The sequence below is a fragment of the Haliaeetus albicilla genome, chromosome 14 (assembly GCF_947461875.1).
Source record: "Haliaeetus albicilla chromosome 14, bHalAlb1.1, whole genome shotgun sequence".
NCBI classification, from domain to species: Eukaryota; Metazoa; Chordata; class Aves; order Accipitriformes; family Accipitridae; genus Haliaeetus; species Haliaeetus albicilla.
In genome coordinates this window covers 16,239,254-16,265,369 of record NC_091496.1, presented here as the reverse complement: position 1 = coordinate 16,265,369, position 26,116 = coordinate 16,239,254, and the positions used below count along the sequence as shown (strand labels likewise).

At 39.5% G+C, this 26,116-nt stretch overlaps 1 protein-coding gene across 4 annotated transcripts; it reads right to left on the bottom strand.

The window, feature by feature from the left end:
• Positions 1 to 771: 771 nt before the first annotated feature.
• ERGIC2 (ERGIC and golgi 2) lies at positions 772 to 25,652 on the bottom strand. Of its 4 annotated transcripts, none has more exons than XM_069801857.1 (15): positions 25,455 to 25,652; positions 24,054 to 24,156; positions 22,949 to 23,094; positions 19,947 to 20,055; positions 17,864 to 17,910; positions 16,598 to 16,668; positions 15,050 to 15,090; positions 14,224 to 14,325; positions 12,589 to 12,684; positions 10,797 to 10,852; positions 9,716 to 9,814; positions 8,413 to 8,510; positions 4,621 to 4,783; positions 3,627 to 3,706; positions 772 to 2,848 (listed from the first exon to the last, which is right to left on the bottom strand). In XM_069801857.1, exons 3-15 carry the CDS (start codon positions 23,052 to 23,054, stop codon positions 2,783 to 2,785), a joined length of 1,134 nt encoding a protein of 377 aa, XP_069657958.1. In that variant the 5' UTR covers positions 23,055 to 23,094; positions 24,054 to 24,156; positions 25,455 to 25,652; the 3' UTR covers positions 772 to 2,782. The 4 variants fall into 4 exon arrangements, with proteins under 4 accessions (XP_069657958.1, XP_069657957.1, XP_069657956.1 ...); XM_069801856.1 differs by lacking the exon at positions 24,054 to 24,156 and adding an exon at positions 23,429 to 23,547 and having other exon boundaries at positions 25,455 to 25,651; XM_069801855.1 differs by lacking the exon at positions 24,054 to 24,156 and having other exon boundaries at positions 25,455 to 25,651.
• Between the last annotated feature and the right edge of the window lie 464 nt (positions 25,653 to 26,116).

Below are 26,116 nucleotides of genomic sequence, written 5' to 3'. Positions count from 1 at the left end.
GGGGTACAGCTCGAGGGATCCGGGGGACACCCACATCCAGGCACAGCACTCCAGGTCTTGGAGACAATCAAGGCAATCGTGCTCCTGCTAACAAACAACACTCCCTGAGAGCATGGCAGCAGCGGAGCAAAACCCAAACCATGCCAGCTGGAAGCATGGAAGACTTTCTGCCCATAAAGACAGCTGAGGGGGACAGGGGAGCCAGAGGAGTCTGCAAAGGGCATGCTATGAACACACCTTATGAAGGTTAAAAATTTCTTCCCCTGTGTTCTCTCTCTTCAACATTGTGTAAGAGCCAAAGACAAAAATACATAGTTTTGACTATCTTTCCTGACCCAGAAAATGGTATTTTTCATCTACTATCCCCCCTTTCAGAAAATACACATCACGTCAACATCAGGGTTTCTGTTTCCCTTGGGACACCTATTCCTTTCATTTTTCCATACTATGCTCACTTTTACACAACATAAATAAACGTGACCAAAAAAAGTCACTGCAATAAACTACTCTTTCCTCTGGAACATCCTTGCATGTTAACCATCCTTGCTGGTTAAGCTAATGACAACGTGTGGTACATGGGTAAGTGGTACTAGCTGCAACAACCAAACCCTCTGTGGGGAGAAAGCCAACAGCAGGTTCAGCTGATCCTGTACTCACTCCACAATGCAGCATCTCACATGTGGAAGTCGATCCCACCTTTTCTTCCATTAGCAACCAGATGTCACACAAGCTTTGTTCCAGACAGAACAACACGAAGACGCCACACAAGGATTTAAGACACACCAAGCCACTTGGCTCTTTTATGTGAGAATAGAAAATATCATTTAAGTTCTGGTACAGAAAGTCAACTGAGATCATTATCTCCCACCAGTACAGTCTGTTCCAGGTAGGTAAGAAACAAGTGTTACGATAAAGCCCAAAGCAGAACCAGTCCAAGCAGAAGTAGGGAAGAAACCTCAGAGGCAAATGCCAAAGAGAAGTGGGAACCAAAACTTTATAGCTTTTGATTTTCTTGCTCACCAAGGACAAGAGCTTCTCAAGTTGCTGGATTTTTCATCAGTGTTTAAAAAAAACACAAAAGAGAAAACCCCAAACCTGGCTGCCAACCCCAAGGACCCAGCTTCCTTCAACTTCTGTCTTTCTCAACAGTCAAACTGAACAAGGGTCTTTCCTCATTTCCCACATTTTATTTACTATTTCATATAATTTCTCAGTTTAGAAAGCCCTTTGCTTTGCATAGCAAATCAGCTACATTATTTACACTGTGCTCATCACCAAGATCCAAGTGTCCTGTAAAGTACATTAACAGAAGTCAGCAAAATCTGACAACATCACAAAGATTTTTATTTTCCATAATTAGTCCTCTCAATTAAAATATTCATTCCATGGTGAGTAAGGCCAGGGTCAGCATCATCTCCTAATATATTATTAAATCAGTTTTGCTGAGAAGGAATCATATTATTGATTTTTTTACCCTGGTGGAGTAACTGTTTAACCACAGGTCTATGCCAGTAGTTCAGCAGTAAGAGGATATTTAGTTTCTCAAAGCACCATCTGCATTAATAACATTCATTCTCAGTAGCATATTTACAATATAAAACCGATATTGCTCTCTTCATTTATTTTACAAAACCTTCACGAACAATAAGGATTAATTCTGCAGATCCCTCATCATCACCTGTCTGCAGCAAAATGATTCAGATTCCCTGAAGTCACCTACTACCAACTATACCGCTCCCTGCCTGGGCTAGCAGACCTCCTCTGCCCTGAATTCCACATTTATGCAGTATTTAGCTGAACCAAAGCAAGGCAGCTTCCTGCTCTTTTTCCTCCCCATCTCCAGGATTTACACACCATGGCTTACGTACTAGCAGCAGGGGTACAATGAAGGTTCCATCAAAGTAATTTCTTTGCCAAGAAAGAGGTGTACAAAGATCTCCTGATCTTTCACTAGGGACTCTTGCCTTTTATCAAAACTACAGCCAAACACCTTATTTAAAAGGCTTTTTATTCAAAGTCAAACAACTGTGCACACTGGAGCCCATTCTCAGAGTCCTTGGGCACTTCCAAATCAACACCAGAAGCAATATTCTCACTGTTGGTACAGCAGCTGTGTGAAAACACAGGGGAACTCCTCTGCTCTGCATTATGTTTCTTCCACTAAGGAATGGTGGGACTACAGAAAGGCAGCGGCTATGACCAACATTATGGCTTGGGCTCCACCTTACTCCCTGAGTTCTCTCTCCTCTCCCTCTTCTTCAGGATTTTCTAGGATTGCTCCCCACCTCTAATAGCATCTTAGGCCCCGGCCCCACCACTACAAAAGAACAAGAAAACCCAAACCCCAGTTCGTACACCTAAGAGAAACCCCAGCTCTATTACCGTCCCTCTTTGCCTGCTGCCCGGCCCTTCCACGCATCCCACTTGTACTCTTTTCTCCTTGGAGTCTGCTAGCCTTCCCAGGCACAGAACCAAGATCACGAAGATGCTTCAGTGGTCAATGGCAGCCATCACAAAGATGCTCAGCTCGACCATGAATACTGTATTGGCAGCAACGCTCCTCTAATCTCCAGAAGATGGTCCACCTCACTGGTCTCATAACCTTCTATGACTCCATGCGCATTTAGACAAAAAAATTACACAAATTGTTTTGTTGGGGTTTTTTTTTGTAAAGGCTTCATTTTTTGCTGCCCTTCAGCACTGTCTCAGCATATTGCACAATGTTTTCTTTATTATAAAAAATGTCTTCTGTATCAGGCAGGAAGAAAGTTTTCTCAGGAGGCTAATGCGTACTATTGTCTGTAATTAGAGGTAAGTGGTTGCTTGTGTGGCCATCAGGAAGTGGGACCTAGTCAAACAAAACCAAAGTGTTATTAATGGCTTGCCCAGAAACAGAATCTCCCCACGCTCCCCCAAAACACACACTTCTTTATTCTTGGGCATTTCTTATATGCCTTTTGCCTGGTCTCCCAAACAAAAATTATACAAACCTGCCCATCTTTCCTCCTCTCCCCACCCCTCAGGTAACCTTGCCAGCTGGCAAACTTCAACCAAATTTGAGGGAAAGGCAGAAGTCTTAAAGGCTACCTAGAGGCTTAAATGACAAAAACAAAACAAAATCAAGTAGTTGCTAGAGGAGCAATCCTACTGATGCCCAGGTGAAAGGAAAGGTAGACTGCTCAGCTCTTTCACACTGCTTGGGAGCAGCCTGCAGGCTAGTCAGTAGCAACACTGAATGCCTGTAGCATGCGGTGTCTCTTCTTTGGTCAGCAGGCCAAGCAAAAGAATATGTGAAGGAGACAGATGAGGCCCGAGAAAACAAGTAATTCTTGGAGCAATACGAAAATAAAAAGAGTACAGTAAGGACAATGGAGGGAATGTAGCAAAGAAATCTCTAAGACTCGGTTTCATTAATTCAGCTTCTTATAAAATACCTTGCTTCCTTACATGTTAGGTTTTCCAACTATTTTTTAAAAGCTATTGAATCTTTGCTCATATGCATGTCAAAGGGAGGGTTTATTGCAAGTGTCTTAAATTCTGCTGGGACCAAGTCCCAAAGTTGTCCTTATCATCCTTCCCCAGACAGCTGTTCCACTTATTTAATACTCAGAGAAAATTTTTCTTACCGATGTGGACCTATAAGAGCCCAGTCTGAAACGGCAAAAAATAACTTCTGCTACAAATCTTCCAAAGCCATGTAAAATTCCTGCAATATCAAACAAGATTTAAATTGTCACAAGTAGTAAAACTGTAGTATTTACAGAAGTATTACAACAAAACTCTACATGATACTTAAACAGGATACAGTGCAGTAAACCAGTATGTAAAACACTGAGAAATTAACATAAAAAAGGAAACACCAAGGGCGGGGGGAATTCTAACATTCTGAAATGCCTCAATAAAAGCAAAACCAAAGCTATCCAAGCAAATGTAATTCCCTCTGCCTGACTTTCATGGGTGAAAATACATTCTGTGGGACAGAAATATCTACTTTGAAAGAGAGCTCTTAGTTCGAAGTCTCTTTACTATACTCTCTTCAAGTGAAAGCCAAGAAAAGACATAACTTGTAATCAAGTCGGGTTAAACCACAACATCAAGATACTCTATTATGTCTTCACTAATAAGTGGATTGTGTCTTTTCAACTTAGTTTATTTTCTTTGAGGGAGCAAATCTTGCAGTACATTAACAAGCTACACAAGGAAAATCTTCCCAATTACTTCAGATGGTAATTTTTCTCAACTTTTGGCACTGATTTAGCACTGGATCCCAACTATAGGAAATACACAGTATATCAGAAGTCAGCATGTGTATGTATGTGTCTGTGTATATATATCTCTCTCTATATCTATATATATATCTATCTCTTTGCTCTTCCAGAAGTAAATAAACTATGCTGTAGTTACCAAAAAGGAAACAACAGGCCCTCAGAACAGCAGAAATGGCATACTGGGACACCAAAAATGAGTAGCTTCCATTGCACATTTCAGTGCACACAAACAGGCACTTCGTCTTAAAACCTGCTAGAGGTTCAGGACTCCCCTGTAACTTAACCATAATATAATCACCACAACCAAAAATAATTTCTGGTAGAACTTAAGAGGGAAAGCACTGATAGTTACCTGTAGTTGAAAAAATTCCCCCAATAATGCCACAAAGCCTCACTAAGAACTGCCAAAAAGGCATGTGTTCTTCTGTCACCGTCACCATAAGTGAACTGATATCATATTTCATGAATATTCCTGACACTCCATGGCTGCCAGCTGCATGGTTAATTATTCTTTCCTGAAAGAAGAGAGAGAAACACAAGTTAGTCACTTCTGGTTAGTCACAGGGAAAACAATCTTAATAGATGTGATGACAAAGAGCTACTTGGTCAGATTTAGCAATCAACAGAAGACCAGGGAACATCAAGATAACTTTGGCCAGTACCTTCTAATAGTCAAACACCATTAAATTACAATTTACTTTCCTGGTCACTGGTCTTCTGTACTGCATATCAATGTTCACTATCAGGCTCTGGCACTATACTCTCAAGATTTGCTTACATGGTCCTTTAAACAAGGGTGTTTATAACTAGGTTGCTTTTGGTACCTATAAGGATAAGTGCCACCATCTTGGTCTAGCCCGTGAACTCAAGTGAGTGCACTGGTATAACACAGTGCCCCAACTCCTGCTTTATGCGTTACTACTAATTACTTAAATCGGGATGAGACCTTCAGGAGACATTTAAGTTGCTGAACAGCCTTAGCTATGGCAGTTTTCCCATACTGCATCTAAGACTCATTAAGCTGCATCCTTCTTCTTCCTTGGAGCATATCTCTAGGTTCACATGCCACAGAGGATTTAATTCCTGGTTCTTAAAAGTATCAGGGAAGACCCTAAACTAGAGTATACCATAATGGAAATTCAGAAGCTTAAATTAAATTAGATCAATGCCATTTTTTTTTGCCTTAGTGCATACTTGCACATATGCCATAATCCATTACTTTGATGGGAAAAAAAATAAAAAGGAAAAAGATCAAAATTTCTGGGGTCTGGAAACTGAATACCAGTATCAAGCCTCTTTTCAAAATTTTTGTCAGTCAGGTCATTTCAGATAACAGTCACATGGCAAGAAATATACCTCGATAAAAATAATAACTAAGTCACCATGACTACTCTAAACAGATCAGATGCCTTAGTCCTAATCCAAGAACTTCTACAGTTTCTTCTCATTTGCCCAAATTCTTAAATCAAAAGACCCCAAAGACAAGAGTGAGGCTGCTATAAATCTCTACTTTTTAAAAAAGGTTTCAGGAGAAAAAGCCTCACCACAGTCTTAAGTTTCTTTCAAAAGTTTGCTATCATTTTGTTGTTAGTGAAAGGTGTTGATAAATGCACTGCCAGGTAAGTCTGACTGAAAATACACAAGGGCAGCAGAAAAGAACATAACTGACTGAAGACAAACTCAGTCTATCTAGGCTAATAAGAGTATAGAAGACAGACAAGTAAGACTGAACAGAAAAGTAATATATCACAGTTCCATTTCACCTGTAGATTTAACAGTCTGCGCTCAAAAAATATGCAGAATACAGTACAAAATAAAAAGCTGAATACCACTTTGGAAAATACAGACTAGGCAACTTCTCCAATCAGCTAACGTTGACATAAACCATATTGCTTCCTTTGCTACCAAACTGAAGTAAAAAGGATGCCAAAATAATGTATCAGTTATGATACCAAGTTATGGAAACTTTGCAATGGTTAAAAAAAATAAACTCCCCAACGCAGTACAGAATGCTTTCTATATTTCAAGAGCATGACAACATTCCGCATTAGAGGATGGATGATCAGGCATACTAAGAAAGAACAGAAGACTGAAGGTATTTAAACAGAACCTTGCCATTGGCAAGGGACAAAACTTTTTTTTTTGTTTGTTTTTCCTCTATTGTTTCCCTAAGCCTTATTGGTCTATTGAGGTCAAATGGTGAAAAAAGAATATGAAGTTAAACGGAACACCCAAAACTCCACCCTCAAAATATACATAATTCTTTTTCCACAAACCATTTTGGTCTGCTTCTAGCTTCTACTGCTGCAGAAGATTTAACTCTTGGTTGCTAAAACCTGCTGCAAATAAGTAACCCTGCATCAGATATCTCAGATCAGCAAAGCCGTGCTAGAATTAAATCTTTTTAACATAGATAAACACAATACCTCAAACATCAACAATAGTGGAGATGATTCTGCCCACACCTTTCAAACTCTCCTTCCCAGTCTGTTCACACTGTCAATTAAATCTCACTGTATTCAAGTTTTAGCCATGGCTAGCTGACCACCTTTTTCCAGGTCTGCATACGTGCCTACTCTTATAAAATAAATGCACTAAGTTGTTCAACATTAACTGTTCTTAATAGCCTTTCTCAGCTCATCTGCTGGGGTATTTGGTTTCCAAATATAAACACGAACAAGCTTTACAGGCAACAGGGCTACCTACTGAGACAGTGAGAGCAAGCCTCCACTATTCACAAGCTTTTCTCCTAAGCAACCTGTGACCATGTTGCAACTTTCATGAAAAATACATCCTCACAAAAAAAAAAAAAAAATTTAAAAAAATCAAAGAGCTAACTAAGACTGCACAGTTAACTGACAGAAACTATCTTTATAGCAGGAGAGAAAAATTTAATACAAGATGAAAAAAAAGCAATAAGGAGTAATATAAGTAGTCAACTGATGTCCAGAAGTTTAAGGAGTGCCTTAGTTGTTGCAGAGATTGTGCAGAGAAAACATGAAGCAGATTGCTACACCAGCAAGAGATGGGAGTACGTTGCATTATGAAATTCCTCTTCATTCCTCTCTTTACTCCAACTTTCATGAGTTTTAGAGCGAATCTTTCCCTTCAGTGGTCTGCATGTCCCAAGTTGAACCCCAAGACATCACCTCTATCCTACTTCCCCATGCTATGTATTTTTCAGAAGCAGCATGGAATTGTGAGAAAATAAATATTTTTCTCCCTTGGAGAACACCACAAACTGTATTACAGTGAACTGCCATTCTAATCTCTGAATCTCCTTTCAACCCAAGGCTTCCTTCTTACCTCTCACTTTACCTGTCATTTTTAAATTAAACTTTTCGCAAAGATTTTTTTTTTCTTTGGCTTTTGAATAAAAGACCAAAACAGAGTTCAGTATCTGGAAATGAGACACATAACTGGTACACATAAGGCCTTTTTCTTATTTACAGCAGTCTTTAAAATTAATACCTTATGATTTGCCCATGTACTATGCTGCAATAACTACTTTCTTTATGGATTCAGAATTAAAAGCCTCTCCAAGCCCAGAAGTGGAAGCTCTCTAGTCTGGAGAGTAATCAAAGTTGGTGGTTCAACAAAGGTTAAACAAGACAGCTGAAAGACAGAGATGCTTTCTGTGTGATCAGTTTTTCATACAAACTTCCATTGCTTCCATTTCTTACACTCCACAACCAAGTTAATGACATTCAAGTGGGCTGCGTTTTTTGATTTGCTTCCCACATGGATAAAAAGCTAATGGTGGATTAAATATTTGTAAAGCTACACACAAGATTACACACCAAAAACTTACAGGATTTCTCCACCACCACCACTATTAGCATCCAGTGAAGTGGAAATGACTGGGTATCTATCATTAATTCTAATATCAGACTCCAGATCTACGGATGCAAAACACTAATGCAAGATGTTAGCATGTATCACCAAGCATATATATTTTACCATCACTATTACATTACTCACAGATAAATCTAGTGCACTGGAACATTCTACAAAGAGTCTCTTCACGCTAGAGGAGTTTTCAAAACCACAGTACAACTAAGTCTTCGTTTCCACATTTGAGCTTTTGTTAACAACAATCACTGTTAGATTTTTCCCTGCATGTTTTTCTCTTACTTCTACTTACCCTTTCTGTCACTGAAAATTGATGAGTTTCTGCTGAAATTTTATGCGTATGGAGTTTGGTTGGCACAACTGTGATAAAATACTGGAACATCTGGTTGTCTAGAAGAAAATAAATCTCACTGTTGAACTAAGTACACAGTCAAAGACCATTTAAGACATTCACAAATAAATCAAATAATATTTAAAATAGTCAATCAGCTAAGCCATTTACACTAGGGACATTCTTCATGGAGTCCCAGCACTGCCAAGACTACTTCAGCACCATCTGCATGAACAAAGTTAGTTTCCATGGGCAGGGCCTATATCACATTTGTACTCAGAGGAATTTACATTTTACCCATGTAACGAAAAGATTCATTAAGGTCACGCCACTCAAAGCTTCAAATGAAATGCATAGATAGTGTTTTCCACAACACTAGAAGTCAGTCACATTTTGCATGATATATACATCTTGACAGTGGTTTGAACAGATTTTAGCCACTGAATTGTCTATACAATGCTGGAAGCCCTCTAAATTGGTTACAGTTCTTCCTCTTGATCAGACAGACTTCTAGAGAATTCTTCTAAAGCAATCAGCGTGCTTATGCATTTATGATTGCTCTGTCTTCGTGCAATTCCCTAAGAGAACAAACACTGACAGACTGAAGCAATTTGTTTCAACTACACAAAACTATTCTGGCTGGAACTGCTAACAGACTGACTGACTTTGACACAACAGCAGCTTTAGAAGGTTCTGGGGATCACTCCCATGGGGAATGCAAGCCAGAGGATGAGGCACAGGCAGCTCTGTAAAGTAGGTTACTATACTCCTTTACTTATACATGAGGAAACAAAGCGATACACAAACCTTTCCTGTAGTAGCCTCACAAAATACAATGCGGAAGTGACAAACCAAATACAGGAATAGAATCCAAGACTCCAGATGCTATTTTTTTTTTAAACCAAATCAGACTTATTTTTCCCAGTTACAACAACAATCAGATCTATGAATCTCCACTGTAGCACACTGCTGCAAAATTCTTTGCCATATGTTCAGACATACTGTAACTTCAACATAACACAAATCTGGAAGAAACTGCAAATCAACTCCAGCAAAACAGCAAAGTACAGTGATAACCAATATTAAAAAGAAATCATCCATTTAAGATGCCATGTAGGTACCTGAACAGTGCATTGCTTGCTACCACATTTAGTGGGACATGCTGTTTGTAAATCACAACGTTCATGAAACATGATAATATTTTAAATGTAATTATTGGAAAAATATAGAAGACAAGATGCTTTTTTAAACACACAACACTTACGATCTGATGCTATTTTTTCTGTTCCATCCAAAGGATTAATAATTCCTGGAATAAGCTCTCCAAATGACAAATGATCTATTCTGTGAGAGAAGTTATAGGCTGAAAGACAATACAAAGGAATGAAACAACATTTTTACACTATGAGATTCTGTACTCTTCTCAGAGAAAAAGATGCACCCATTTCTCACACTGGAAAATGCATTAGTTAGAATATTTCAAACTCTGATGTACATTTCATTGGATTTGTGCCTGTGACTATATCAATACATCTACGTACATGTTTCAAACAAAACTCAAATCCAAAATATTTAACAAAGAAATTCAATTTCTCTAGAAAAGAACTTCTAAACCAAATTATAACTCTATCTGAATCAACCCTGGAGCTGAAGAGTTAAAATTTCATGACAGGAAATTTCCAGCTGGCCAAATACTGAAGTTATCCTACAGTTCAGGTTCTGTATGTAATGGTATTAAAAAGACTAAAATTTCATAAATTAAGTGTACAGAGAAAGCATAAGGCAACTACAAGTTACTACATTGCCTAGTTTTGCAAAGGTATTTGAGCTCTATAATATTATACACTTGAGCTGACATAAATTCATGGGCAGACATTTGGAGGTTTAACCAATACCAAGTTCATTTTTCACAGTAAGTCTACCCTTGCCTCACATTAAGTACAGTAGCAACACACATTCAGTATCTAGACTCATAACCTAAAAATGAAGTTTCTAAGGACAAAGGTCAGAAATTTTTAACTTCATAAAAACAGATTTTGCAGGAAATATGTAGTTTGGACTGAAATACAGTAATTTTGTATGGTATCTTGTGTTACACCAAAATACATCCCAGATTCTTGTGTTATCATTACTGTAGAAGACACCTAAAGATAATACTAATAGTGTTAAATGTATGAAAGTAAGTCACTACTGAGTCATAACATTGCAAAGAATATTCTTCACTTTCTTCTACAATGCAATTGCCCAGCTAGAACATCTTTACAACAGCAACCTATGCTAACATATGAATTAGGAGACTGAACAAAATGATGTTCATTCGCGCGGAGATGATATAAAGAACTTACACTCGTGGCTTACAAGGGCTGCCAAGTGTGCATGGCCTCGAGGGTGTGGAATTGCCCTAAAGAAAGCAAGATATGTTTCATGAAAAATTTGTTTAATGAATCCACACAAAACACACAGTTTTCCTAAGCAGAACTATGTAGAAAAATTACCTCTCCTCCTCTATTGCAATAAATACTTTACATATATAAAAAAATATGTGCATATAACATATCCATGTTTAAATATATGTTTTACAAACTTTTTTATATATATATAAAAGTCATGTGTATATTAAAATAAATAAATAAATACATTTTTATTACTGCTGAGTACAGACAGCCTGAATTACAAGGTACAGCAACATAAGACTCATGAAAACCCTCTTACACAAAATTAGTGTCTTGCATTTTTAGAAATGTCAAAAACACACCAAGTCACTAGGCTACTAGAAGAGCCACCAAGGCCTACCACATGAAAAGCTGCAGGACTGCTCAAGTGACTAACGAAAACTTTACTGTACTTTTTCTATGACTGAGCAAGTTAACTATGCTCTGTATTTACTCCCTGACTAAGCAACTTCAGGTCTGGACATTTGTTTGTAGACCTGCAAAGAAAATACAAAGCAGAGGCTGGTAGCAGTGTGAAGAGGGAGAAAAAAGTGCAACTCTATCTGAAAAGCAAAACAGTCTCTCAGCCACACTTCATCCCTACCAGTCCAGCCAATAATGCAGGAAACTTCCCTACTTTGCTTAAGTTAAATCATTACCAAATGCATGTAAGTTTTGGACAAATAGAAGGTGGAGAAATGCAATGAGATCAGTCAAGATAGGACTACAATAAATAACCCAGCAATAAGGTACAAAGGCAGCCAGTAAAAAAAGCCATAAAAAAACCACCTACAAGCAGAGAAAGCACAGCTTCACAGAATTACAAATGTAATGATGAGCTAAAGGAAGCAAAGGAAAGCAAAATTATTCAGGGGTGCAAAACTAGAGACAGGAAGAGAGAAACGATAGCAGTACAGATGAAAGGCTGAAATGATCAGCTCTGAAAAGGGCTTAGGAAGTTGGACATCTAGGGGCAAATCAGAGAGGTGGTACAAGACCAGACAGATGTGGCATTTGGAGAAGTACCCACACAAAGACAGCAGCTGGAATTACATATGGATAAATTAGAGTACAGATTGCATGCCAAGATCTCTGGTGACAAAGGTGGAAGGAAGATAAGTGAGGACAGCAGAGCTGGAGAGCACAGAGAGAAGTTAACACAAGTTTGTATGCGGCGTATATAAGCTAATACCATTGCCAAAGCGCGTCAGAAAGTCTCTCTGCAAATCAAGATGAACTGGCATTTAGCTCCCTAACTATGGTTCTATAACGACATTATCTCAGCATGGAAATGGCACATATCTACACTTCATCCATGTTAGTGAACTGTACTAATACAAAGGAGAAGTTTGGACACGCCCAAAGAATGGAGGCAAGTACAAGCAGTCCACTCCACATCACACTCTTACAGAGGACTTATTTTCAAGAGTTTTCATCCTGTAAGACACTGGAATTCATAACCACTACACTGCATACAACAATGCACTGCACTGCATTGTTTTAGTAACTTATGAAGAAATTTGTTTTTAACTGTGCAAGAAAAGATACCACATGGAACATAATACCAAGCATGTACAGGGGAAGGTTAATAAAAGTCATTAACTCAAAAGTGTAAAAGCATACACATACATATACATGCATGCACTGTACGTAATGCAGAAATCAATTAATTTTTTTTTATTTTCAGGAATTGAACAGAACATACTTGCCCACAGTTATGTGAAAATTCCCTGCCACTTTATTGACATAGAGATGACCATGAATTCTGCATGCATCTGGAGACTGTAATGAATTATCTTCCCTGTTTAAACAAAAACAACATAAAGAGTACTTTAGAAGATTCACTGTCTAACAGAAATAACAGCAGTACAGTTAGGTTTCTTTTTCCTAGCATAAAGATACAGCATTATCATCTACCTCTCCTTATTGTATTCTTCTGGAATTATAGCAGGGATCGTGGAAGGAAAAGAAACTAATAAAGGTCAGTCTGATAAAACCAATAAGCTTTCGTTCGTACTTGTATTCAGAGATCTGGCCTACAAAACTAACTTACGATACCTGAACACATGAACAGAAAACATAAGACCGTAAGTATATCTTGCTGCCCTGGGCATTTTTTTTTTTTTTTTTCCCAATTACTTCTACCAAAAGTGGTTTGTTGGAAAATTTTTAATGCTACAATGAACAGAACAAAATATATTAGTCACAGTAACAACAATGTAGCAAGAACAGCTTTCAACATTTATTTTTTATGAAACCTTCCTCTTCCCACACCTGTTGGGATGTCCACAACTTGGAACATATTTCCAAAACTGCTCCTTAGAGAGAAATAAAAAAAATAAATACAATTTTTTAAACACATCTCAAGCATAACTACCATCTCAAATACTGCACTAACAAGTATCACAGAGGCACAGAAGGACTTAAGGAATTTGAAGACATCGACTAAATGAGAAAAAAGATTTTTCTGAGCCCTCTTCAGCCTTGCCTTAGGAAAAAAAGATGCATTTATTCCTCAAACAAGGAGATTACAACATGGAAAGTGCATACAGCAGGTTTGGCGTTTGCTTTGTTTATGGCTTGTGTGGGGTATTTTTGTTTGTTTGTTTGTTCTTAAAGAGAAAGGAATTTCAGCTTTTATGTAGAAAGTGTTTTCCCCGGGGGGGGGGGGGGGGGGGGGGGGGAGACAGTGGAGGGGAAAATATCACATAGCATCTAGATTCAGGCAGACCAAGCCTTTTATGCATTAGTCTCCCAGCATTTTGTGGGTAGTTGGAATAAAGCATAAACAGCAAGTTTTCTCCACACAATTTTAACAGTGCTATCTTCAACCAAGGCCTTTACTAACAAAACACATTTTTATTCAAAGGTTGATTCTTTTAAAATCATAAAGTATTAAGTCACAGTTAATAGCAGGACTTTTAAAAAAAGTTGCTGGACAGAAAAATATTCTTTCATTTAAAAAAAGACTTCTTGTTTAGTATTGCTTTGGCATTATTAATTCACATTAAGAAGGAAGCATCAGATAAAATGGACTAAAAAGGTATGTGTGTATATTTATGTGTGTGTCTGTATTACGTACACATACATACATATAAATACACACATAAAACCTGGAAACCTGCTCCAGTTTGGAAACCCCAGAAGTTTTCATAAAATAACAGCTCTCCAAAGCAAGCATGAAGCATTCTATTTTAAAATGCAATAAAAAGCAGTAAGGTCTTCTTTTCTTACAACCTTATCTTCTGGGGGAAAAAAAAAAATCATAATCACAATAAAACGTGAAGTCTAATTAAATAGGGTGGGGGGAATGACGACACAACATCCCAATTTTTCTTACCGAGGTGGCAGTGCTGTAGAAGCACTTTTAAAAGCACTTTTGAATATCACATCTTGAAGAGAGTGTTCTTCCTGTAGCCTACTCTGAATTAGCTGCAGCATCCTAAAGATTACACAGACAAGTGTGAAAGCATGCAACAGTAAAACAAAAAGTAACTTCACAACTAATTATCAGCTTCAGTTCCAGATTATACATTGAGAAGTTAGAAAGGTTCATGTCAGTATTAAAGTGTTACATTAAACTTTGAGAATGATATTTTATACAGAGCTTAAAGCTTTGGCATTCACAGCAGTGTATAACCAAAATACTGAAACCAGCCAGAATCCCAAATAAGCTTCAGATTCTGTTATCAGACTATCAGTATAGCAATCACACGTAACCAAGCTATTCAAGTTTAAATGATAACAGCGTGTCGTTATACAAAAGACTCAAACTCCTTTGGCTTTGCAAGAACATGCCACTTTGTTACTATGGTTCAGCTTTGACATTTAGATACCAAGCTATCTGTGTTATGCATCTGAACCCATAATTAAAACTTGTGCTACCAAGCATTTTTTTGGAAACATATTTGGGTGAGGCCATACATCTCTGCTTGCAACTGCAGGACCCAATTCCACAACTAAGTCCAAAGCCAATTTCTTTTCCATAACAGAGATCTCAAATCATGAGAAAAGCAAAGTAAATTAGTATCTTTTTACAGGTTTGCACTCTTAAAAGCAGGAGCTGTTAGACCCAAGATGTAGTTCTGTCATGTGACTCTGGTGTACCTCAAAGTCACTTCCAGTACAAATAATACAAACCATAGGCATGCATCTCAGTGCTTTACCTTTGCCATTCTTTCTGTTGTGGGCTGAGATCAAATACTACCTGAAACAAAAATAACACAACTAATAAAACATGCAGGAAGCACTGAAGTCCCATTCATGAAACCCTGAAAAGAACTGGGGTGTGCGAAGGGGTGGGGAGTTATAATCAACTTCACACTTGGTACCACATACTGGAGTTTATGAAAGGACTTTGCACTTTAAATAATACATTTAGTGTTCAAGTATGGAAATTTCTGTCCCTTCCCCACAAGAATTATTCTCTTGTTTGCGTTCATAACTTCAGCATCTTTTCCTAAAGCTCTCATAACTCGAGTCAGCAGTCTCTGCCCTTGTAGCCTTTGACTAACATGGGCAAGAAGAAGCAGTGAGTGGCAATTTAATTCTAAGTGATATAACTGACATGCATGGTTTTGATGCAAACAGCAATGAAACAAGCAGAGGAGCAATCTTTGAAAGACAAGTGTCCAGGTGCAGATTGTTTATTTCTAGGGTCATCACACATTAAGTGCTTCTTTAAGACAAGCTACCAGACCTGCTGTACTTCAATCTGCACAAGAATATCACCACTAACATCTGCGCACCAAATTCAAATCTATGTAGTGTTAACACTGATGTAGTCCAGACAGTAAATTCAATTGCAATTAATGCTTAAACCTACCCAGAGCTATGGCCAAAAGAGTTAAGTACAGGAAGTTTCCTCTTTCTAAGATTATAATCACTGGGGCAACTGCTAGCATGCAGCAGCTACAGCAGCACAGAGATGACTGTCCAGACAAAAAGAGGAAATGTTCCAAGGAGAACAAACAAAAACAAGCTCCTTCTACTTCCCAAGCACGTCCCTCCATTCAGCCATCTCCTCCCACCCACACACACGAGTAGGAATTTGGACAAAACTCTTATAATTTGGAATATGGTTCAGTTATTAGAGAATGCAATAATTACAGCAGGAAGTTACATTCTCTAATAGGTTTTCTGTAAATGATAAATTACTTTCGCACAGCATAATCACTTCAAAGCTTATTGTATTATGCAAGCAAAAGAGCCTTCAGTTCACAATACAGAAATTAAAAGGATACTAACCCAATTTATGATCTTTAATGCCATTCCATATTATAAGGATATCATGGTGACTTTCTACCCCTTTTTAGAATCATAGTATTCTTCTAGTTAAAAAGCAGTTACATCAATTCTATTTTTATGAGAGCTCCAATAGTTTTCCTTCCATATCAAATACTGTTAGCATTTATGCCTAGAATTTGCACATGTAAAAATAACTAGCTGTAGAAATCACTAGCTTGTTAAGAAGCACTGATCTGGGAATCTGCTGTATTCAAATCTGCAGAAGTCCCAATGCTAGCCGTTTTCCCTAGGAGATTCCTGGAGTAAGCACTGAAGACCTCACTCAAGGATCAGACAATACTTGGGGAGGTTCTATGCAGCCCAATTGTGGGGAAAAAACCATACAAGCAAGCAAGCCAGCCCAGCTGTGCTCCACACCAAGTAAAGAGCAATTTCCTTTTCAAATGAAAAGGTAAGAATCAACTTACTGGTTCATAGATTAGCCCATCTGCAGAAGCAACCATTGTTTCTGCTAAATCCAGAACATCAGCCCCCACATCTATTTTAAACAGGGAGAAAAATATTAAGAGTCATATAGATAAGCATAAACAAACAAAAAAAGTTCAAGTTGAAATGAAGTTTCACAGTACAGCGGTAAACTTTGAGTGTTTACTGTTCCTTGTTAACAAAGTCCAAACCAAAAGATAAACAAATCTGGCAAGAAGCAGATTTTTGGGAGGTAGGGGGAAACCACAGAATCCTACTTTTCAACCTATTATATCAGAGTATCATCAACCGATGCACAGTGACCAGAAACAAACTTTTCAGATTTGCAGTATTTTCTCACTGACATAACACCTTCAGAGATGTTGTATGAACCACAGGATCTGCTATGCATAAATATTTTTTCCTGTTTCAAAAGCACTGAATCCAAACCAAAACTAGTCAAAACAGAGGATAAAGTTTGGGGTTTTTCTCAAATAAAAAAAAAATTAAAATCAGAATTTTCAAATTTTTTTACGCTAACTGGAAAATAATTGTAAAAGATTAAAATAAATTTTAAGAGTAAGATGGGAGAACTTTTAAATGAATACTTGTGAGACAAACACAAATTGTTTGGTACTGATGTACCATACAAATAATTCAAGGTTTAGCCTAGCCAAAAAAGTGAGTCTTGAAGATTTACTTGTATTCCTCGTAGTAGTAGTAGTAGTATTCTCCCTCTTTCTCAGTCCAGGACAACCAAAACTAGTCCATACAAATAATGGTTCATTACTTAAATGACATCAAAACAATAGTAAGCATTGCCTTTAAATGGGCAGGCGTCCATATGTTTATCAGGAGGATGAAATTACTTGATGGTTCCAGTATTGTTAAACAATAGACCGTGTTAATATTGGCCAAGTTCATAAATAAATAAAAGTTGTGATAAATTCCTGCTGCTGAGTTGTGTCTCTCGATGAGCTTTTAGAATATTCCAGCTAGAGAGAGACTGGAACAACAGATCCTTTTTTTGCCAACAGACAAAGCAAAGTTCTGCAAGTCACGAATGAGGTGGCATAAATACTTTTCTTCACATCTCCTACCAATACTTTCAGTGAGTTATATGCCATCAAGATCACTACGTACCATCAAGACCAGAATAAATCTCACTCCTTGAATATTTTGAACAATATCCAACTATATTGCAAGCAAATGCATACTCTGAAGACCCTTTAAAAGTGTTTTAAAACATTCACTGATGGAATACTTACATTGACACCTCATGGCAACTGTAATATCAATATTGATTCTTAATTTACTGGAAAGAAAAAAAGGCAAAAAGCTAGTAAGTAACATTGTGTACAAGTATCAAAAGATATATTACTAAAATTCTCAGATTACTTGCAGAAACACAGTCAAATAACGAAATTTACACCAGTAAATATAAACTTAAGCTGTTTATAATTTGGGTGAACCAAGACGGACTTTTAGTTACTAAAGTACTGATGACCACTCATAACTTAGGAGATAAAAGCATCAGATTTCCCTATTGAATTTTACGATGAAAATCCTAATGGATTTTTTGGAAATATTACTGGCCCAAGAGTTTGTCAGACTCTTATTAAGAATATACAGTTTTCAATATTTTACACATATTTTTTTTGCCACACAACTGCAACAGTGCAATAAATTTCACAGAATGCAGTGGATCAGGACAATGTGGGAGTTACAAAATCTAAAACCGAGTAAATATTTGAGCACCTTCCTCCTGTTTTCTCTTGTATTTCCAATTGTATTTCCAATCCTAATCAGAATTCCTCAGGACAGTAACATTCAGGATCAGGCTGAGAAGTTGCTAAAACCAGTTCCCAGAAAATGCTGCCATGCCATAAGGATTGCTGGTTTTGCTAGCAATGCTTCTGGAAAAAGCTCTTTTCTCAAAAATGCTCCCATACTACAATAGCAAAATGCCTTGTATGTCAAGATCTTTATCCTGAATGTTTCCATAATGTAGGGGAGGTAAAACATAGTTCCTCTCATCAGGAGAAAAAACAAACAAACAAAAAAAACCCCAATAAACAACACCCCAAAAAACTCCATCACACTAGAAGTCTGACTGTGTGGCATTCCCCAATATTCTGGGTATTCCCTACTGGTTAGTGTTAGTTTCACATAAATCATTTAAACTATAATGAATAAATCCCTTCACTATAGTCGTACAGTCCTATCACTTCCAGGGAGCTTCTTCTGGGAACTTAGATGACGACATAAACAAATCATGTAAGCAAGGGATTCAACATTGGCTCAACCTGGGATCAGACACGGTCAGCAGACAGGAGAAAAACAGTTAAAGTGATACCAATTTCCATTGGTTTCAATTGTCACAGAACTGCAAGCTGAGTTATTAACCCACAATCAAACTGGAAAATCTGCAGCAGGACTTCTCCCAAGTCGCATAATAGTCTCTTAACCACTAGACTATCCTTCCCATGTGATAGCTTTGCTAGGGAAATAGCCTACTTTAGCAAAGACCTAAACGTGAAACTCCCATCTGTCTGAATGGATTTACTCTAACTTGAGTTTTTGATGCATCTCCATTAAATTTCTCATATTTTTTTATTTTTTCATTACAGAAACCTTTGGTATTTCTGACGTACAAAACATCCAATTAATATACATAGCTTTAGCTTGTTACCACAGCAACTAGTGAAACAGCTTTTAAAGTTATTTCAGTTCCAGACGCATGATATTTAAAGGTGTTCAGTGCACAAAGTCTCCATTAACTTTGCATGGACTCATGGGTGCCCGACCACGTCAGGAAGAAAGGCAAATGCAGTCTCCAGACAAGCACACGAAACCAACAGCAAATATATCTTCAGCCAATCTTGGAGGCCGTAACTGGAGACAAGATCAGTAGCAATCTCTAGATAATGTAGTCAAAGTTATGAGCTTAAAGGTTCACCTCCAGCAGCACAAAGTATAATGGCAATATACTACTGTATAAACTAGAAGTATGCATCATGCAAATGTGGTGGGTTTACATAGCCAATATGGAGTTACATATTACAATGTCCTCTGAACTGTTAGCAAATAATTCCTCAGGGTACTCCGCCAACAAACCTACACTATATTGACTTCTTAGCTGCAGAAATCTCAATTTCTCTTCTTCATAGATTCCAGGAAAAAAAAAAACCTAACAAATGAATCAACAGAAGAAAAATCAAGTCCCTTTAGTATTTCATTTTTAATTTCAATCATAAATTGCTCGCAAGTCACATGAATGTTTTAAGTTTATTCTGTCCTGAAATGCAGAAAACTTAAATTTTAAAAGGAATTATAATAAATAAGTATTACCTAGTAAAATCCTTGTCTACTTCATATTCATATTTCATCCATGTGTCCCGATACACCATGAACTCCATTACAGTCAGGAAAGCTATCGTTGTAAATGCTATCAGAGAAACTGAGTGGTCAAAAGAAAAAAAAAAAAAGTAGTTTAGATTGTGAGACATATTATTCAGATACATAAGCAGAACAAAATTCTAACATTCCAGAATCTCAGCATTACCAGTACAACACTAGTATCTTTAATTTATAAATCCATAACCTGCTCTTAGAAAAATGTTTTCATTTCTACAATATTTGCTTTTACGTAGGAAGGGGAAAGAACAAGTCCTACCTTTGCATCAAGAAAGAACTTTTTACATTTAAGTACAGTCAAATACTAGAATGATGAGGAGATTCTGAAATCCTTATATGGAAGATTTAAGAACAGGCTAGATCCAGCTCTGCATATAAAACAAAATGCCCACAAATCACTGTCAGGGATGGTCTAGGCAAACTCAATCCTAAACTCAAGCATGAAAGAAGGAGAATGTGCACCTTGAAGTCCCTTCAAGTCTCCACTTGTCTACAACCTAAGTTATGTAACAAAGTTTTTTATATCTAGTTTTAGAGCCAAGAAGCTAGCAGACAAGAGAAATAATATGCATTATATGCACTGTCCAGTTAGAAAAAGGTGCCCTGATTATATTACTTGTGTATAGCTGCACAGTCAGGACACCCACCCCAATATTTCAAACACTTCTCCCTCTGGTGATAACCAACATGTACCTAGCTATCCATTCTACCAACAGCTAAATAAGTGAAGAACTGATTTGAAATTATTTTTAGGAAGAAAACTAATTGGCATATTTTAAGGGTATATGTGCCTCACTTATCTCCAAAGAACCCTATTCATCACACCTGCAAAGTTGTACAATGCAAAGGGAAGATTATCCTGCTGCACATAGTCAGAAACAGATGCAGAAAAGTACCTGCTATGCCCCTTTTATTAAATCAGGACTTTTGTCAAGTGGAAAAAACTTCAGCTATGGAGCACAGTAGTGATTTGTACAGCTTATTGACAGTGTATGTTTTCCATCTGCATTCTGTGGAGTATTTCTATGGAGTCTGTGAAGGGCAACTTGAGAAAAAACAAGCCCGTTGTTGATAGGCTTCAACTCACTACACAGTGGCCTAGAGCCCAGAGGTGGCAGCAGGGATATAAAGGCACTGTCCTACAGGATCAGAAAAGAAACCACTGACTGCTGCACTGATCAGTGACATTTCAAGTTCTAGCTTTCAGCTGAAGCTATGTAAGGATCATATATATATGAAAACCTTCATGTGAATGCATACTGTGAAAGTGGATGCACCAGTCAGTTAATTATTCTGGCTATCAATTTCCTTTTGGAGCTCAGCAGGCGAGACTCACCCCAGCTATGCAATAGGAAAGCTGGAACCATACTGTCTATCCAAACACAGGGAAACAATTAGAGCCATAGCTGCTTTCTGGGTATTTCTGAGCAAAGGTATTTGTGGATCTGAACAGGAAAATAAAGTCTATAGAATTTCCAAAGACAGATCGTCTTTTACGAAGGTTCTCCCAGCCCCAGAGCTAGAGTGTCAGCCTGTTTGAGAGACCGGTACTTCTTTTGCAATGGGTTTTAAGGCACTGAAAGTCTGAGAATAGAGTCTTTCACACCAGAAAGTAAGCCTGGCACTGGAATCCTGAATGAAACGGGAATACTACATTAAAATTTTATAACGGCATAGAGTAAGACAATCCTATATTGTCATTTATGAGGTTACTGGGATAAACCAAAGAATGCTAAAGTAACTTCTGGTGTTGAGAAACCTTAAGGCACCCTTCCCCAAAGCGAAGTTCTCACGAAGGATGGTGCTATACTACAAAAAAGGAATTTTTAAGCATTTATTGTTTTTTCTAAGAATTACAACATAAAAACAACTCGCTTTCTCAGGAACTGGGACTAACATTAACAAAGAGTTATTTAATCACCTCTTACAGATTATTTTATATACAATAATCTTTTAATTATTAACATTGCAATTCAGGAAACATAGCAAAGTAATACAGATCCTTGTGATATTTACTTCCACACAAGTGGCGTAATGACTTCAAAGGCTTATCTGTAGATTGCAATTGCTTCTTGTACTTTTTATTCAACTGAGTTCCAGACATAATCACACATGAGAGAGATTTTTGTCCTCCATTTCAAACTAACTGCTAACAGTTTCCTATTTATCTGAAAACAATTCCCATAGTCCAGTAGATTAAGTCACTATTTCCAGATCAGGCTAACTCTAACCCAACGCAACTTACAGGCAAAATTTTCTGTTCAGATACATATACAAAAGGTACTTCTTACAGCTACAGCTTTTTGAGAGAAGCTCAAGGAGCTCAAGAACACTACAAGCACATATGCCCTGGAGTAAAGTGTTTAGTTCTTGAAAGGGCTTTCCTTACTCTTAAAATCAAATACAGCTTCAAGACAAAAAGCTTTAGAAAGCTGCTCTTCATCCTGATGCTTAACTTAGCCAGCTCTTAGACACCTCTGGAGAATGATTTTCCACTTTTATGAAAGCATAGAGCTGAATCCAACCTGCATTTCAGCTCATGCTGACACTGTCTTGCCCAGAAACCTGACACAGAGAAAACAGCTTAGTGAGACAACAAATGAAAGTTTTACTACAGCCTTGGCACAGTGCACTTCCAGTTGTAATTGGTTAGAAGTTTTCACAGTGAACCTTTACATTGGTTTGAGTCTCACCAGTTTTACACAAAAATATCCCTTGAGATGAGAGATGAATGCATCTATTTGGATAAGATACTAGGTCTTTACTTGAAGGAGATGAGCTCTGCCAGTCCACAAAAGAAGTCACAAAACCAATTTTGGCTACTTTCAGATGAACACAGATGCCTGTCTTCCTCCTGTTGCAGGTTCTATTCCCAGAGCATGCTAGACTGAGCCAACGGCCAACATGAATCATGTCAGCATCTCAGTAAGGCCTACCTGTGCCTCCGCTCGCTGAAGTCTCCACATAGCTTTCAGGAACCTTTGGAAAGGCATCCAATTCTTTCATCAAATTCAAGGTCTTCTTCCGATTCAGTCGCCTCATCTTCAGCACACTCCTCCACCTCCTCGTTCATATATTCCCTCTGATTTGAGAATAAATTGTTGTGATTAAAATACACAAGCAATATTGCTTAAATCAACTGGCTATAATTATAAAGCAATAACAAGGCAATTAAAATCTAAGAAATATGTTTTCAAGAGCCACATGCTAGGCAACTGGATGTTCAGCCTTGCTTCAAGAAAAGTGTTAAAATTGGTCTGGACACCGCTGGTTACATTCCAGCCACATCCAGCACATTCACCATTTAATTACTATGACTAATTTCTTTCTCGATTAAATTCTTATTGGTATTGGATATATTGAATTTTAAATTAAAAAAACCAAATGCAGTCCTGAAGTAAGCTTGCTAAACAGACCTGACAATGCATGGAAGTCACTGACTTAGCAGGGAATATCTAATAGGCTGCATAAAATCAGGAGGTTGTCAAACTGCTCTAGGCTCCTATATTCAGCCAATGTGGGCACATACTACAGGCTAAAGGAAAAAAAAAGTGCATTTCACATTTTTACAGCTGTAGAATTTTATGGTCATAATAAAATTAGCATTTTTTTCCTCTATAAAAATGCCCCCCAAAGCAAATTAAGCATCAAATCCTAGTTCCATCCTTCAGAATCCTTTTTGTCCATGACATGATCTCTGCTCTGCTTGGAGTCGTTTAATACACTATGCAGCAGGATGCTGAGAGAAGCAGCCTGCCTAGGAAATACTGTCTTAAACTGTTTCGAAATCATGCAAATACACTCACAACCCAGTCCTGCCAATACGCTGCATGTTTTAACAAGCTGGCACTGCTGTTTTCCTTCTGAGGAAATGCTGTACTTTGCCCAGAATTTCTGAAGCTATGAAAAACATCATGCATTTACTGTATTCTGAGAATACGTCATATTATCATCCCCTATTTAAAGACAACAAGGCTGACTACACTGCCAACATGCGAGACGGTCCTCATCATCGTCTTGTAGAAAAATCCGTTAACTCACCTCCCCTGTTTCAAGAGCACATCAAGCCTCCAGCGTGTCCTAGTGAAGTTACTGAAGACCTATTCCCTGCCCTGCCCCTCCCTGGTGCTGAGCAGCCTTCACACTGTGCAATAACAAAGCAATAGGCTTTACTAGAAATGGAAGTTCACATGTGAAGAATCACGATCTATGCCTGCAATTTCCTCACTACACAAATGCGCTTCAGGGAAGATACAGACTCTGCACTTGGCGGAAGCATCAGTCAAGTCAGCCTGCAGAGACCAACAAAATGATACTTGTGTGCCTTGCAGAGGATTCAAAGAAACCACAGTTAAAGCGGACAGAGAAGATGGGTGCTGGAACAGAATTTTGGTTATACGGCATCACAAAAAAAAAAAAAGAATCAGGGAAGCAAGGTCCTGTCCTTACTACACTACATAATTATGTTTTAAAGAATTATCTCCTCTGCTCAGAGTAGCTTAAGGAAACACTGGAAAACTTCAGAGCACAGATATGGCAAACCAGCTGCTTGGACACAATGACTGGAGCCATAACATTTGTTAGCTCAGAGGAAACACCAGACAGGGTTGCCTGATATCCTACACAGACAGCACCGAAGTCAGCTTAGCGCTGTTTCATTTTCCCCATGTCTTCTCTGTTACCACATGTGTAGGAGCACACCGTAAAGAGGTACAAGATAAACCTAGATAATTTGAGAGCGCTTTACTAAGAAACTTTCTGAATCATCCTGCATCAGTGAGCATGCGGATTTTTGTAATCTAGCTAGAATGATCCAATTCGTTCATTCGTTTCCTTAATCCCACATACACAGACTCACTTTCTGTTACGAACTGAGACAGACCTTCCCCCCTGCCCACCTCGACACACCTACCACAGAAACACAAAGTATAAAATGTGGAATCCATTGCTACGAAAGTAACATATCGTAAATCCAAGAGCCAATTACGTTAAAAAAAATATTATTACAAGCTAAAAAAAGGAAAAAGCACAGCGCAAACACCACTCGAGACCATAGCACCCGCTCGGAGCGACCGCAACCCAGACCCACCTGAGGGGCTCGGGCAGTTTTCGCTTACTCGGACAAGGTGGAAGCCAAGCCGTTACCGGCGCCGGTGCGCGTCTGAACCTCCACTCCCACACCCGCGGAGCGGCCCCACGCCTGAACGCCCTCCCGAGGGCCTCGCACCCGGCGCCGGCCGACCCCCGCCCGGCTGCCCAGGCCGAGGGAGGGAGGCCCCGGGAGGCGGCCGTCAGCTCGGAGCCCACACGCCCGCGCGGGCCGCGGGCGCTCCCGGGCGCCGCCGCCGCCGGCCCGAGGCGGGCGCAGGCCCGCAGCCAGGCACCGGGCAGCCGCGGGACGGGCCAGGCCGCGCCGGCCGCCTCGCCCCCGCCCTCCCCTACCTCTTGCTTCTCTCGCCGTTACCCAGCGCCGCGGGCGAGGCCGGAGAAGGGAGGGGAGCCGCGACGCCCTGCTCGGCACCCGCCTCGCTGACCATGGCAGCGCGCGTGGCCCGGGGCGGGCTCGCTCCGCCACCGACGCCCGGCGGCGGCGGCAGGCACAGGCCGACGGGAGCGGCGGCGGCGCCCCGCCTGCGCGCATGCTCGCCGCCCCACGGGCAAGCGCCGCCCGCCGCCGCGGCCCCGGGCAGCGGCGCAGCGGCGGCGGGCGGCAGCGGCCTCGGGGAGGATCAGGGCAGCGACCTGGCGAGAAGGAAGCGCGAATACGTAGATCTGGAAACCATGGAAGCCGTGCCCCGCCCGTAGGGCTCGGAGGGAGCGGCGGCTGCCGTGACGCGCCCTCGCTGCCAGCCCCGGCTGGAGAGCGGAGCAGAGCCGGGAGCAGCCGCGGGGCCGAGCCCTCCGAACCGTGGTAAGTTAGGTAGCCCGGGTGAAACACGGGCGGCAGCTCCGCGGAGCTTCGTCCGCTGCGGGTGCCCTGGGCTCTCGGGAACCGCAGCTGCCGGCAGCGCTGGGCTCCAAAGCCACCCGCGCGGGAAGAGCCAAACGGAAGGAACGAACTGCTCCGAGGAAGGGGAAATAAGTGTCAACGAGAATTTGTGAAG